The sequence below is a fragment of the Chiloscyllium plagiosum genome, chromosome 14 (assembly GCF_004010195.1).
Source record: "Chiloscyllium plagiosum isolate BGI_BamShark_2017 chromosome 14, ASM401019v2, whole genome shotgun sequence".
Classification (NCBI taxonomy): domain Eukaryota; kingdom Metazoa; phylum Chordata; class Chondrichthyes; order Orectolobiformes; family Hemiscylliidae; genus Chiloscyllium; species Chiloscyllium plagiosum.
The window spans coordinates 68,671,978-68,687,994 of record NC_057723.1 but is presented as its reverse complement, the minus strand read 5'-3'; the positions used below and the strand labels follow the sequence as shown (position 1 = coordinate 68,687,994).

The 16,017-nt window shown below is 42.7% G+C and overlaps 1 protein-coding gene across 6 annotated transcripts in view; it reads left to right on the top strand.

Moving 5' to 3' along the window:
* The first annotated feature begins 720 nt into the window (after positions 1–720).
* Positions 721–16,017, top strand: part of tcerg1b (transcription elongation regulator 1b (CA150)) — a 105,518-nt gene continuing 90,221 nt past the window's right edge. For 2 of the 6 annotated variants that reach the window (XM_043703968.1, XM_043703965.1), the window contains exons 1-2: positions 723–997; positions 10,985–11,213. In XM_043703968.1, the coding sequence (XP_043559903.1) occupies positions 759–997; positions 10,985–11,213 (468 nt within the window). In that variant the 5' untranslated portion in view covers positions 723–758. Of the gene's footprint in view, positions 998–10,984; positions 11,214–16,017 lie in introns of all 6 variants that reach the window. The other 4 variants (XM_043703970.1, XM_043703967.1, XM_043703966.1 and 1 more) reach the window with 3 other exon arrangements.

The following is a 16,017-nucleotide window of genomic DNA, read 5'->3' as shown; positions in this document are numbered from 1 at the left end:
AGATGACGTTACCGAGCCATCTTCTTCCTTCAGGCTGCTGAGCACGGAGCTCTCTTTGTGCACCTTCTGGAAGAAGAAATATGAGCACGTCTCGTCCTGCTCCACCGAGCGGACCCTGGACCGGAAGATTATCTTGGAGGCCTCCGAGGCAAAGAGCGAGGCTTGCTGGCCCTTCACCTCCTTGAGGTCCTCTGTGACATCGATCCCCATCGTCTGCAGCAGGAGCAGGTTCTGCATACTTTCCTGGAGCTGGGACAGTTTTCCCCGTCTCTCTCTCTCGCCTCCTGAACACCTTTGAGGATGAAGAACCTCTTGATGTTCCCTTTTATTGTTTTACTTGTTTTGTGCCAGACATGAATTTGTCAACTCGTGGCCATGTCCTTCAAATGCAAACCCACTGCCTGCCCACCATCAACCCCTTCAGTCAGGTGTCCTTTCCAATCCACAGCACGTGGCTTTCTTTATTGAGATACAGTTCTTCTGTTCCCACTGAAGACGTAGGTCAGAAAGTTACTGTTTAATTTTCCAAGTTTCGTTTCCCAAGCTTAGTTCCTCACTGACTGAGGTCAATGGTTTCTCCACGCAACAGGCCATGCACTGGATCCAAGCAAGCTCTGAGTTGCTTGGATTAACGTCACTTCCTGTCTAGCGCCGCAACCGAACGTGCTGGCTGAGAGAAAACCCCGCCGCTGGCCTGACGTCATTTGAGTGACAGGCAATCCAGCGACTGGGAAGCGAGTCTTTGGCGAGAGTTACCAATGGGGTTGTCGGGTTGGTCGTCGGGGAGGCGGTTCTTGTTCAGCAGGTTCGGTTCAGTTGAGCGGGAGGTAAGCATTCCCTTCCCCTTTCTGGGTGAACCATCGCCTTCCAGCCCCCTCACTATCATGGCCGACGTGGGTTTGTTGATGCAGGATGGCCTGTTACACCCGAGCCAGGCGCAGGCGGACGGAGCCGGCGACCAGCCGAAACCCAACACCGACAGCTCCAACCAGGCCCGGTAGGTGGCGGCGATTGTGCTCTCGCGTCCCCGGAACTCTCGATCGGCCCCGTCTCTCCCAGACCGGGCTAGGCCTCGGGCTCCGAGTGTGGGCCTGCTGGGGAGGGAAAGGACACACTTTTACTCCTCCGGGCGGCACTTGCTGGTGGGCGCGGGGCCCATCTCTCCTATCCCCTGGTTTGTTCCGGGAGCTCTGGTTACGTTGCCCCGGAGCCGAGGCTCTGCACGCAGGGCAGAGAGTGCTGCTCGTGCACGAAGAAGCCATGTTTAATTATTCACATTTCACCTCGCCCTCCTTTTTTGAAACTTTAACTGCACTGCCTTCCATCCCCGACTTCTCTTGGCGGTGGCGTGCACGGAAGGCCCCGTTCGAGCGTTTCCGTAACTTTATCTGTCTTGCTTTGACTATATCACGCGGTTCCCATCCAAAGGCAGCCCGAGTGCTTGTGCGCAGAGTTCTGTGATCGTGGACCGTTTTGTAACACATCCAGACCCTGCAACCTGTCAATATCCTCATAGGTGGACAGCTGGACAATTCCTTCTCTCCTCCTCCTCCCACGCCCCCCGCCTTAATTTCAAAGTAATCCGTTCAACCGTGTGCTGACACACTTCTGGACCAGGTGGGATGTGAACCCGGGCCTTCTGGCTTAGACGTTCCTACAAACTGTGCCACAAGAGCCTTTTCCTTTTCTGATACTAAGTAGATTGAGAGGGGGCACTGGCCGGCGGAATCACGTCACTAAAGAAATGATTGATCTTCTCAGGCAGTGTATATTCAAGTAAAACAAAATCTCTCATGTTTAGATGTTCAGATCTAACCGAGTTTCTTGGTTGTTGATCTACAATAACGCGCATCCTCTGTTGCTGATTGCTTATGCAATGTTCAGAGTTCATTGGATCATTGTCAATAGTGAATGTCATTTGACTTCCTTTAATGCCTGCCTGTTTCAATTATTTACTTGTCAATAGAAGAAGTTGTAAGGTCATTTTGTTTTCTCTTTCTCATCTCTGTCAGTTGATGGCCAAAGTTACCTGTTGGTTAAATTGTTTGCCAAGAAAAGTACTGGTTGAACCTTGTCACATATATTTGACACACTGATTAGATTAGATTACTTAGTGTGGAAACAGGCCCTTCGGCCCAACAAGTCCACACCGACCCACCGAAGTGCAACCCACCCAGACCCATACATTTACCCCTACATTTACCCCTTCACCTAACACTACGGGCAATTTAGCGTATTTGCCAATTCACCTTACCTGCACATTTTTGGACTGTGGGAGGAAACCGGAGCACCCGGAGGAAACCCACGCAGACGTGGTGAGAATGTGCAAACTCCACACAGTTGCTTGAGGCAGGAATTGAACCCGGGTCTCTGGCGCTGTGAGGCAGCAGTGCTAACCACTGTGCCACCGTGCCGCCGTGATGTGGTGTTGGGATATATTGCAAGATGGAGAAAGTGAGGACTGCAGATGCTGAAGATCATAGTCGAGAGTGTGGTGCTGGAAAAGCGCAGCCTGTCAGGCAGCACCCGAGGAGTAGAAGAATCACCGTTTTCGGGCATAAGCCCTTCATCATTCCTGATTCTCCTGCTTCTTGGATGCTGCCTGAACTTTTCCAGCATCATGCTATCGACGTATATTGCAAGATGAGCACTTTGAAAAAAGAGCGGGAGGGATTTTCAATATTTGACACTTGGTGATTCAAGACTGAGATGTCACCAACTTCGCTAATTTTCTTTATTCTACATGTTGGTTTAGGACCCAAGTTATCTGAAAAGCCAGGCATGATGAAATATTGCTGGACTTAGAAAAGTTTTGTTGGTATACCATTGGTAAATCAATATGTTTACATAGAAACTTGCAATTATTTTGCAGCTTTTATACCCACAGTTTGCCAAAGTGATTTACTGTCAGTGCATTAGCATATATACTCCTCAAAACAGCAGTGAGATGGTTTCATGAGGGTGAAGGCATAGATATTAGCTTTGATATCAGGGGCTTTTTTATCCCCACTGGTTCTTGTACTTGTATCCAGAAGAACTGAAAAAGCCCCTGTTTCGTGTCTTAATCAGCATCAAGGTAGCAAACCTTGTATATTCTGAGAGTTTCAAGTTGAGATGATATTGTGGAATATTTGGAATGGGGTCTGAAAATACAATATGGCAGAAGTGAGGACTGCAGATGCTGGAAACCAGAGTTTAGATTAGAGTGGTGCTGGAAAAACACAGCAGGTCAGGCAGCATCCGAGGAGCAGGAAAATCGATGTTTCGGGCAGAAGCCCAGTACAATATGGCGATTGAGTGTGATATTCCAAGATTAGTACCTATTGTAAATCTTGAGATAATTGAAAGACTAGATTAAACAAGAAACTTATTGAATTTTGGTAAAGATAAAATTGTGAGGCAGTTTGCAGTGGGGGTAACAATTGGGGGAAGCATCAGACAAATAGAAATACCAATATTAAAGTGGGGTGGCAGAGGTTGTGGTGATGAGAAGTTTATTCATGTTGGAACAGTATTGATGTCTTGATCAGTCTTGAATTCTTTAGAATTCTCAGTGTTTTATGTAACATTATGAAATATTGAGGAGAAAGACGTATTGTTTGTTGAAGTGGTATCCCAGCTTAAACAGTACAGAAGACCTGTGTACTCTATTCTGAAATCCAACGAATGAGTGAAGAAGAATAACAAGAGAATAAGATGCACGATTCAGTGAACTGTTTTTGAACTGTTTACAATTTAGTATCTGCAATTTAAAAAGAGCAGCTTTTCATGATTTGATGCCTTTGTCCTTGACAGAAATACTGAAAAGGACCGAGTCTAGTTTCCAGACGGAGTCATTTTGTTTTTTTTTTGTGCTTGGTGTAAAGACGTCAGACTTTTTTTTCTTAGTCCTTATCCTTCACTCAGGCAGAAAATGAAGAAAATCAGGAATGATGATAGGATTGCATCCTTTCGTCAAACACTACTTTTTTTTTAAACCAAAAATCCCTCTTCATTCATAGAAACTTATTTTGTGCCTTTGCCATTGTGGCAAAGAACCTTTATCTTGAATGCTGAGGTTTCCTAGCATTTGAAGTGTCTGATATGTGTTCTGAGACACACATTGTGCTTATTTCCAGAAGGAGAAAAGAGAGTCATTTGACAATTTTTACATACTTTGGGTGGTAAATGCCCGAGGCTGGTTCCCTATCTGAGAGTTGTCATTACTTAGGACTGACACTTTGCTGCTTTGAGAGAGTACTGTGCTATGATAGGTACTGCCATTCAGATGATATTTTGACCTGAGGTTCCATCTGTCCCCTCAGGAGAGTATAAAAGACTGAAAGTGCTGAACAATTCTAACCCATTCCTCGAATTGCTCACACTAAAAATTGTTATCTGGTCATTGTCATGTTGATGTATTGGATCTTGCTGACCCCAGATTAGCTTCTGTGTTGCTGGCAACAATGATTACAGTTAAGCAAAAGTGACCATAAATTACTTTGGAACATTGCGAGATTGAGAAATGTCCTGTAGAAATAAGAGTTTGTTCTTTGCAAATTTGATACTGTATTGACAGGGAAAAACCTGAAGAGGGAACCAAACTGTTTGACTTGTGCATTAGACCAAAACTGTAAAGAAGACTTGTGAATGAGAGGATTAAGTGTGTCATGGAGACAGAATATTTGAAGTAAACATTTGTTCAGGATCGGTTAAAGTATACATTAAATATAAATTGAAATGATATTGACCTACAACAATTCTTAGTATATACTTTAAAATGTTTAAAATGAGCCCTTGAGCAAGAAGAAGCGAAAGCTGTTTGTGGTTTTGTTTCAGCTCACTGACAATCCATTTGGATCACCAGCTCATTGTAGTCTTGACCAAACATGAGCAAGAGTGTTGAACTTGAGATGTAAATTGACAGGCTTTGACATTCAGGCAGCATGTGACACAAAGTGCTAACAGCATCCTGGGAGTGACCAGTGATCAAAAACTGAACTGGACCAGCCAAGTGAATAGTCAAAAAAGTGTGGCACTGGAAGAGCACAGCAGGTCAGGCAGCATCCAAAGAGCAGGAGAGTCGATGTTTCGGGAATAAGGCTGAAGCATCGACTCTCCTGCTCTTCGGATGCTGCATAACCTGTGCTTTTCCAGCACTACACTTTCTGACTCTGATTGCCAGTATCTACAGTCCTCACTTTCTCTCAGCCAAGTCAATACTGTGGTGACAAGAACAGGTCAGAGGCTGGGAGTCCTGCAATACGATAAATGCTGTCTTATTGATAGGATCGTTGACAAGGCACAGGTCAGTGAGATGCCATACTGTCTGCTTACCTCAATGTGTGCCGCTCCAACAACACTTAAACTTTAACATTATCCAGTACAAAGCAACTTGCTTGAATCTCCATCCCCATCTACCCTTAACCTTCACTTCCTCCAGCAATATGGTTTGGGTCATTTGCAAGATTCACTGCAGAAATTCACCAAGCCTCTTTTGACAGCACCTTTGAAATCTATGAACTGCACTACCTGGAGGGACAAAGGCAGCAGATGGATGAGAACATCACCACCTGTACAATCCTCTCCAAGTCATACAAAATCCTAAATTGAAAATATAATTGCTGTTTCTTCACTGTGACTGGGTCAAATTCCTTGAACTTTGTACCACATCGAACATGACCCTACACTATTTGGACTGCAGTAGCTTCAGAAGTTGGTTCGATATCACCCACGTCAGTGGCAATTGGGAATGTGCAATAAAAAAAAGCTAGCCGAGCCAGCGATGCCCAAATCCATAAAATAAAATAATTTAGCAAAATTATAATCAGTAGTACTGAGGACCCTTGATTATCTGGCATTCGATTCACCAAATTTCGGATTATCTGTAGAAGATCACAAGGTCCCAATGCGATGCTAACTATGTTATCCGGCCTCTGATTAACTGAACGAAGTACACCCCGCTGGTGTCCTTCAGATTATTGAGGTGCCTTTGTAATTGGTGAGAAAACACTGAACTGGCTGGAGTCGTACCTTGTATCAGGGAAGATGAATGTTGGAGGCCAGTCTTCTGAACTACAGGATATTGGTGTTGGAGTTCCTCAGTTGAGTCATCTTCAGTTGCTTCATTATTGGTATCCTTCCATCTCCCTGGGAGCACAACAATCTGCAAATTTCCTTCAAAGACCCACACTGTTCTGACTTGGAATGAAATGGCCATTTCTTTGTTGCTGGATCAAAATCCTAAAACTGCTTCTTAATAGCAATGAGAGTTTATCTGTATCACATAGACTGCAGTGTTTCAATAAAGCACCTTACCAAGTCCGCATCAAGAGAAGTTAGGGTTGATCAACCAATGTTTTCCTTTGCATTGACCCTTGTATCTTACGAATTTTAAAACGTACCATGGGGTTAATGGGTGTTGTGGGAAGTACAAAGAAATGGATGAAGGGAAGGAATCTTGCAAGTTCCCAGTTCCATTCCTGATATTGTGCATTCTTTTGATTCTTTGGCAATCTTGACTGATTGGACCTTGATTAAATCTGCCATGAGTCTATTGGATTAGTTTTTGACTATCGATGCAGAATTTCGACTGTATTCCTGAGATAGGAACAAGAACATGATATCCTTCACCTTTTCAGATAACTTGAATGAACATTGGTTTAATCTCTCTGGTTGGATTTAAAGAAGAGAAATTCCCTGTGAAGCAAATATTGCTGTCTGGGTTACAAGTGAGAGTTTTTGTCAAACCTGTTGGAATCCAAAAGCATGTTGCTGTTGACCTGTAGCTGGCATACATCCCTGCTTTGTTGATTAATTTTCTTTCTTAGCTCTTGTATAAACTCCAGTACAGGTTGTTCTGTTATAACACACCTTTCATGAATGTGGATTCACTGTAATACGATTGACAAATTGAGGGCACTGTTCTAAAGCACTAACTTTTAAAATGTGCATTGGCTGTAATGCAATTACACTGCCAACACTTTAATCACACTGTTTCAAAAGTGCTTTTTTTTTGGAATGTGGGGTTGCAGAAGTACATAACCATTACATTATAGAAGAACTGCCTGTATCATAAGTGTATTTTCAATCTATTGTCAGCTAGATGATATCACAAGTGTTAGGGTACAGAAGGAGGCCATTTGGCCATGGTGTCGGCACTGATTCTTCAAATGAGCATCAGTATCGACTGGCATATCCTGCTTTTCACCCTTACCATTGCACATTGTTTCTCTCCAAATGAACATCCAGTACTCTCTTTAGTTGAGCTACACTTCCAAACAGTGCATTCTGTGCGACAGTGTTTCTTGACTCATCACATTTACTGCTTTTGTAAGTCACTTGGAAATGCCCTCTGGTTCTTGATGCTTTTTTGAACAGTTTCGCTCTTTCTGCTCTATTCCAGCTTTATGTCAATAAGAAATAGGAGCTGAAGTAGACCTTTTAGCCCATCAGATCTGCTCTGCCATTCAATGAGTCCATTATTTCTCAACTCCACTTTCCTGCCTTTTTCCCCATAGCCCCGATTCACTGACTGATTAAACATGTCAATATATCAGCCTTGAATATACTTAACAAAGCAGTTTGTATCGCTGTTTAGTAAAGAATTCCACAGATTGATTGATTGCCCTATGAGAGAAGAAATTTCTCTTCGACTCTGACTTAAAAGGATGATTTTTGATTCTGAGATCTTGCCCTCTTGTCCTAAACTGTCCCACAAGGGGGACCAGCCTTTCTGCCTCCATCCAGCCAAGTCCTCTGTACTATTTCAATAAACTCTGCCTGTCATTCCTCGATATTCCAGTGAGTACAAAACCAGTGGATTCAACCGTCTTCATAAGACAGTCCCACCATATCTGATATCAGCCTTTGGAATGCCTCCAATGTCATTATATCTTTCCTTGGAAAAGGTGCCCAGAAGAGTTCAGCTATCATCTGACCAGTGCTTTGTATAACTTCAGCACAATGTCTTTATTTTTATGTTCTACTCTTTTTGAAATAAAGGTGAATGTTCCTCTTGCCTTTCTAATAACATGCTTAATTATTTTGATGTTAGACACAGTGCTCTGGAGTCCTGTACCTATGTTCTTTTTTCTTCTCTCCCTGATACTTTTACAGTGTTATTTCTTCCTCTTACTTTTTTCTTCCACAAATATTTTACACGTGTCCATTTGGTTAGGTAATGCAGTGCAAATGGAAGTCCTTTGAATGGTGTTTTGGTGTCTTCCTTTTACCCCTGCTGAGAAAGGGTGTAAAGTATGAGCAGGTAGGGAATGAGTTAAGTTTTGAGTTTTGTGAAACAAGATGTTCAGCTGAGCATGACTCATTAGATAAGAACTTGCAGTTTGCTCTTGCCTCCAGCACCCCATTGTTATGGGTTTACAAGGTGAAAACTATTCATTATGTGAGGCCAGTTAAGGTTAAAAACATTCATTGTGTAACAGCAGATGGCTTAATCTTTGCTTTTGACACACACATTGATTGGGTGACCGTTAAAATTAGTGAATGTTGCTTTATCTGGATGCTCCTCCCTGTAAAATGACAATATAAATCATTAAGTAACTGTGGTTCAAGAGAGAAGTCCGAGAACTCATGTCTCTGTGCACATGGGTGATCATTCACTCTCCCTCCAGTGCCTGGAATAAAGATGAAGGAGGTAAAATTATACTGTGTCTCTGAGCATTTTGCTTCGACTGAGGGACGACACTGCAACAATTGTTTCTGCTAGAAGTTGCAAATAATTTCTTCTTAAGGTCAAGTGTTGAAAACCAGGGAAGCAAATTATCCTTGCATACACTTCTTTTGTTGAAGAATCCATTTTCCCATGGGAGTGTGCTGCTTTGTAAAGGTGCCAACACATGTCAGCATTTGGGCTGGTATGTGTGAATTCTAAAAGTTTTAAAAAGACAATATTTTGAAATGTTGCAAAGTCGTTAAACCTTTTGCTTTTGTGATGAGAGATGGATCCAGTGAGGGAAGAGGTAAACAAACAGTGAGATTGCCAGATCCTAAATTCAATTATTGTTTATATGGTATTATAAGTGATTGTGATAGCAAATTGAATGCTGTAAATGTTGGAGGCCTTCTGTTTCTTATTACTGTTGCCTAGAAAATAAATGAGAATTAGTATGTGAGCACATAAAAATTACCTGTTCAATTAAGCCTCCTCTGTCAAATGTCTTGCTGACACTTAGTGTCAAGAGTCTGATGACTGGTTGAAATACCATAGGCTGCTGGTAACTTTGGAAAATTCAGCATGTCAGCACATTAAGTGCTCAAGTGCAGAGAACTGATAGTTCTTTGAGCAATGATATTCAAAGAAATGGGTTATGTTTCATGAGACGAAGGCACCTGCCGGGCTTGCTGTGTTTTTATATTGCCGATCAACATGTTAAAAGTATAACTTACTTAATAGCCAAGACGGATTTTTGATCGTACTTGAGTTCGTGACCTTGTATGGCATGAGGGAAGTACGGTTTTGCTTTGGGAGCCTTTTTATTAGCATTTTTTGTTTCAGTTCATGTTCTCTTGTAAAATAGTGACCTTCAGTCTGACACAGTTTTAACAGGCATGCTCACAAGGAAGGTCAGGGATCAATTTTGATGCAGATCAACTGGAGGTGGGGAGTGATCTCCAGTAGCTCATTGATGTAATTCCTGTTTTTAGATAGAATGCTGCACAGAGCAGAGGGTTCCAAGTTTGAGTCCCCAGTCTGTGCTGAGGGAAGTAATTAGCAACAATTGGGGAGTGTGAGATGGCTAGCTTCAGGCAGTTGTCATGAGCTGTCCTAGTTGCTGTGATGAAGTAGCACATGACTGAGGTATGCAAGCGCTGCTGCCACCTATGGAACTGCACACCAGTCAGAAAGTTGTACTGGAGGGGGAAACACGAAAAAGAAAAACATTTGATCAGATTGCATTGTTGTATCTTAGGAAAGAAAATAATGCTGGAAAAATGTGTTTGCAATCAGCAAACATTGATTTCAGTTAGTCTTTGCACACTGCCATAAATGTCACTGGAATCTGTGTACAGAGGAACCTCGATTATCCGAAGGACACAGGCCGGGACTATTTAATTCAGTTAATCAAATGTCGGATGACATAGTTTAGCCAAGCATTGGGACCTTGCGATCTTGCTGAATAATCTGAAATTTGGATTATTGAATACCGGATACTATTATCTTTACAAGTGAGAAATTGTGTGTCCTGAAGGAGATGCTAGTTTGCAGAAATGAATAGAACTGAGCAAGATACTTAACCTTTGCTTAATACTACTCACTTCAAATAAACAAGATATTGGTTGGTGGGTTATCTTCCAGGTACTAATGTGTTCCTTCTGATCTGAATTAAATGGCAAAAATATCTCTGTTCTGTCTTTTTGTTAATTTATTGTATTTTTTAATTACCTAAACTTGTTAAGAGTTTTCCTAATCATAACAGCTCACAGAGTGGAAATCCTAAAACTGTAGATGCTGGAAATGTGAAACAAAAACAGATTTTGCTGTGTCGATGGAATACCTCCAGCATTTTATGCTTTTGTTTCCGATAGATTAGACTGTCACTTGAGTTGTGATATGAACTTGGTAATTCTGCTTGTTTGAGAGTCTATTGAGAAAGTGAGTGAGGTACCTGAAGATTTTTTTTGTAATAACTTTGAACCTTAGTAACTTGTTCGCTTGATGTGGTTGTCAACTGCAAAGGTAAAGAACTCTTGTTTATTGATCTTGGTGGTATCTGGTGAGCTGTGCTATAGAACACGTTTGTGGACACTGGGTGAGGACAGGATCATTGGTGTTAACAGAATTAACAATGTTGAGATTGAATGATGAACAATAACCACTGGATGTCATAGTCTTGGAGAGTGGCAGGTATCTATGAAATCGCTGCCAGGAGGAGGAGGACAGGAAAACAAAACTCTGAATTTGAAACTGTCAATAACAGTAAGATAACACATGCAGTATAATCTATAAATTATGTCAAATCTGTCATTTTATTTCCTCTGATAGGATGGCACACCAACAAGCGTTGCGATTCCGTGGTCCAGCTCCTCCAACAAATGCAATGCTACGAGGTCCACCACCACTTCATGTACGCCCACCTCCTCCACCATTTGCGATGATGAGAGGACCCCCACCCCGTCCTCCTTTTGGGCGACCACCATTCGATCCTAGTATGCCACCAATTCCACCACCACCAGGAGGAATTCCACCACCTATAGCTCCACCACATTTACAGGTAGGAGGTACAGAGGATAAAGTTAAAATACATTTTTCTGTCTTCAAAGACCTGTAGCTTAGTTGCAGTTTTGAATGGTTCCCTTTTAATTTCACATGTTTGTCAGGTCATGGTCTCAGCTATATAGAATAATATTTTTGTTTATATAATAGATTGGAGAGAATGTATGAAATACTTCCAAAGAGTAAATGCTGCAGACAGTTTTATTGCTTATATTCAAATTGCAATGCAGTCAGCTGTAGTTATTGTTTTTTATGATTATCCAGTGAACTCTTTGACAAACAGTATTTGGTTGGATCCAGGATAAGGGCTGTGTCAAGCTAGACTGTGATACCCTTCATGAATTCCATTGGGCTGCCTTTGATCCCTTTGTTGGTTCATGCAGGAAAAAATGGCCAATTGGATGTGTTCCCAGTGGACATAATGCTCTTTGTGTGAGCCATAACTCCACACAAGTTAATCCCTTAAAAGGTGGAGAAGTAAACATTAAAATCATAATTACAAATGGTGAATTAATTTGAGAACAGAGTTTGGATGCAGAATTATGAAAGATTAACCACGTGCTGGAAAATCCATGTATCCTGTTTCTCTGAGCTTTGTGGTCTTAATTTTTCTTGTCCTTCTGCTGTGTTATACTTTTCCAGTTTCTGAACCTATTGCCTTTAATCAAGATGCAGTTTTTTCATATCTCTGAGTTGGTTTAGCTTATGATTACCCTCGCAGTCAGGACTAAGTTGCTTGAACTATTTGAAGCTTGATTACTGTCACTGATGTGTGTCTTTGTTTAACGAGAATATCACTTAACTGCATTTTCTAACTCTGAGCAGCATAATGTGCAGTTCTCCATTTCACAGGTTACCTCTGCAACCTTGCTGAATGCATTCCTATGTGTTACTTTGACAGTAACAAAATCTGCCATCCTGGTCATTGGCCCTTATCTGCCACATATCTCCACTTGCTTAGTTGAAGCACTGGAGATAGAAGAACATCTGGTACACAACTAATTCATCTATCTTTCTTAACTTGTGGATGTACTTTCACAAGGTCTTTGTGTTTTTGAATCTGGAGTATGCAGGAGCCTTGGTTAGAAACAAAAACTGCAGATGCTGGAATCCAAGGCAGACGAGCAGGAGGCTGGAAGAACGTGGCTAGCCAGACAGCAACAGGAGGTGGAGAAATCAACATTTCAGGTGTAACCCAATGAAGCAAACTTGCTACTACAGTTTTAGGTAAAAATCATACAGCAGCAGGTTATAGTTCAGCAGGCTTATTTGGAATCACTAGCTTTCGAAGTGCTGCTTCAACGTCAGGTGGTCATGGAGCAGAATCATAAGACAAAGACTTTATAGCAACAGGATTGCAGTGACATGGAACGTAATATTAAACAAATTTAGCTTACGTCTTTCATCTTTTAGAATGACCATGTTAGTTTCAATTCCTTCATATGTAAATCCTAGTGCTTTTATAAAGTTACATTCATAAGATAGCTTTTAACAGTATGTGTCATCTCAACTCAGATGATGCATTGAAGGTGTTAACCTAAAGTCTGTCTGTGTCCCAATGTTCGGTCAGACTGATTCTGTTTCTGAAGTGGAGGTTACAGAATCCTGGATTTATGACGTTTTTGAGCAAAATAAAATGTAATTCTGTAAGTACAAATTCACCCCACAAACGTGTGTGTGTGTGTGCGCACTCAGGGTAGACCGAGTGAGTGTGTGCGTGTGGGGGTGTGAGTGTCTGTGAGAGAGCGTGTTTCTGTATGTGAGTGTAATGGGGTAAAGTCTGTGAACGGGTGTGTGTGTGGATGAGAGTGTGGGGGTGTTTGTGTGAGCATATAAAAGAGGGTCTGCGTGAGTGTGTGTGTGTCTGAAAGTGTGTGTATGTATACACGCACGCTTGTGTGTATGTGTGAGAGAGTGTATAGTGTGGTGGGGTGCGGTTGAAGCTATCCCTATGAGTACTGAACTTGGCTATCAGCCTCTGCTTGGCCACTTTGCGTTGTTGCGTGTCCTGAAGTCTGCTTTGAAGGATGGTCACCTGAAGGTCCAAGGCTGAATGTCCTGGACTCCTGAAGTGTTTCCCCCACTGGGAGAGAACACTCCTGGCTGGTGATTGTTGTACTGTGTCCATTCATCCACTCTATCGGTCTCGCCTGCACTCTAAGGCGCTCGCTCGCTCGCTCGCTCGCTCGCTCTCTCTCTCTCTCTCTCTCTCTCTCTCTCTCTCTGTCTCTCTCTCTGTCTCACACACAGAGACACACACGTATAGGTTTGTGGGTTCAATTTGCGCTTGCAGAATTACATTTTATTTTTTCTGAAAAACTGCATAAATCCATGTAAGATTCTGTAACTCCCACTTCAATAATAGAATCAGTCTGACTTAACATTGGGACACAGACAGACTTTAACTTCACACCTTCAATGCATTACCTGAGCTGAGATGACACCGATTGTTAAAAGGTGAAAGTAAAGATAGCAGATGGTGGAGATCAGAGTAGAGAGTGTGCCGCTGGAAACGAACAGCAGGTCAGGCAGCATCCGAGGAGCAGAAAAATCGACGTTTTGGGCAAAAGCCCTTCATCAGGAATGAGGCTGTGAGCCAAGAGGGTGGTGAGATTAATGGGAGGCGGTGGGGCTTGGGGAAAAGTTAGGTGAGAGTGCAATAGGCAGATGGAGACTGGGGAAATGGTGATAGATCAGAGAGGAGGCTGGAGCGGATAGTTGGGAATGAAGATGGACAGGTCATGAAGGCATTGTCGAGTTGGAAGGTTGGAACTAGGATAAGGTGGGGGAAATGAGGAAACTGGTAAAATCTACATTGATGCTGTGGGGTTGTAGGGTCCCAAGGGGGGAGATGAGGTGTTGTTCCTCCAGGTAGTCAAAGGGGAGCATAAAGTGTATTTGAGTTTGCAAAAGTCAAGGTGTCACAAAAAAAATTAATGGTGTTGGGTATAATAACATGGATAGAGGATTGGCAAGCCATTCGGAAGCAGAATAGGATAAATTGGTCGTTTTCAGGTTAGCAGCATGTCGTCAGTAGAACTTAGGGTGGTGGTGCTGGGGCATCAGCTATTTTCAATCAATATTAGTGACTTTGATGGAAGGGCTGACTGTTTTCTCAATACATTTACTGACAGATAGAAAGATGGGCTGAAAAGCAACTTGTGAGGAGGATTCAGAGGGTTTACAAAAGGATTTAGATATGTGAATTGAGTGGCTCAAAATCTGGCAGATTATAATGTGGGAAAATGTTAAATTTCTAGTTTGACAGCAAGAATAGAAAGTGAGAGAAACTGCAGAACTTTGTAATACAGGGCATTTGTCCTTCGACATAAACAACAAAATGTTGGCATGCAGATGCAGCAAGTGGAACATGTTATATTGATCCTCAATGCAAAAAGGATAGTGTATAAGTTTGTTAAGACTTGTTCCAGCTGTATATCATGTTGGAGAGCCGGCTCGTAGAATGTTGTGCTCAATCTTTGCGTCTTTATTTGAGGAATATGCTTGCATTGGAAGTGGTTCAAACAATGTTCCGTTGTCTGATTCATGGGAGGAATGGGTTGTCTTACAAAAAGGTTTGAATAGGATCTGTACCCATGGGGACGGTATAAGCTGCATAGTTGAGCATCTGCTCAAATGGTCCATGCGTTGGATGCATTAAGTTGCGGTTCCAAAGATCCATGCAGTAGCAGGAAAATAAGAAAGAATTAGAGGTAGCTTACTTTGATTTTCGAAGGTGTTAAGTTCTTTTTTTCTTGGATTCTTACACACTTGATACAGCTGCAACACACCAACTTCTGTGAACGACAACCAAATTTTATTAAGCACAGTACAGTACAAGCTTTGGAGAAACCCTGAATAGTCCTCGCCATGCTTGTGAGGCATGTTCAGGGAAGCTCCCTCTGAAGAAAGGAAACAGTCCTTCCTTTGTACAAAATGTTTACATCATAGTTAGTTAGTAATGTCCACAAGACAACCCCTCAGCCATACTCCTCCACAGCGGTGGAGCTTAAAGAGTAACTGATTATCTTATTGAAATGTAATGTAGGATAAAGTGAATGTTGAGAATATGCTGCACCCCAATTCTGACCAATCAGAATCTACCTGCATGGTTTGAGAATTAGGATTGACAGTTAACACCTGGTGCTCCTGCGAGGAGGTTGAGCAATTCATCAACTTCACCAACACATTCCACCCCGACCTTAAGTTCACCTGGACCATCTCTGACACCTCCCTCCCCTTCCTGGACCTCTCCATCTTCATTAATGACGACCGACTTGACACTGACAATTTTTACAAACCCACAGACTCCCACAGCTACCTGGATTACACCTCTTCCCACCCTACCTCCTGCAAAAATGCCATCCCAATTCCTCCGTCTCCGCCGTTTCTGCTCCCAGGAGGACCAGTTCCACCACAGGACACACCAGATGGCCGCCTCCTTTAGAGACCGCAATTTCCCTTCCCATGTGGTTAAAGATGCCCTCCAACGCAGCTCGTCCACGTCCCACCCCTCCAACCATAACAAGGATAGACCCCCCCGGTGCTCATCTTCCACACTACCAACCTTCGCATAAACCACGTCGTCTGAAGACATTTCTGTCACCTCCAAACGGACCCCACTACCAGGGATATATTTCCCTCCCCACCCATTTCCGCTTTCTGTAAAGACCATTCCCTGCATGACTACCTGGTCAGGTCTACGCCCCCCCTCCCCCCCACCACCCACCCTCCCCTCCTGGCACTTTCCCCTGCCACCGCAGGAACTGTAAGACCTGCGCCCACACCTCCTCCCTCACCTC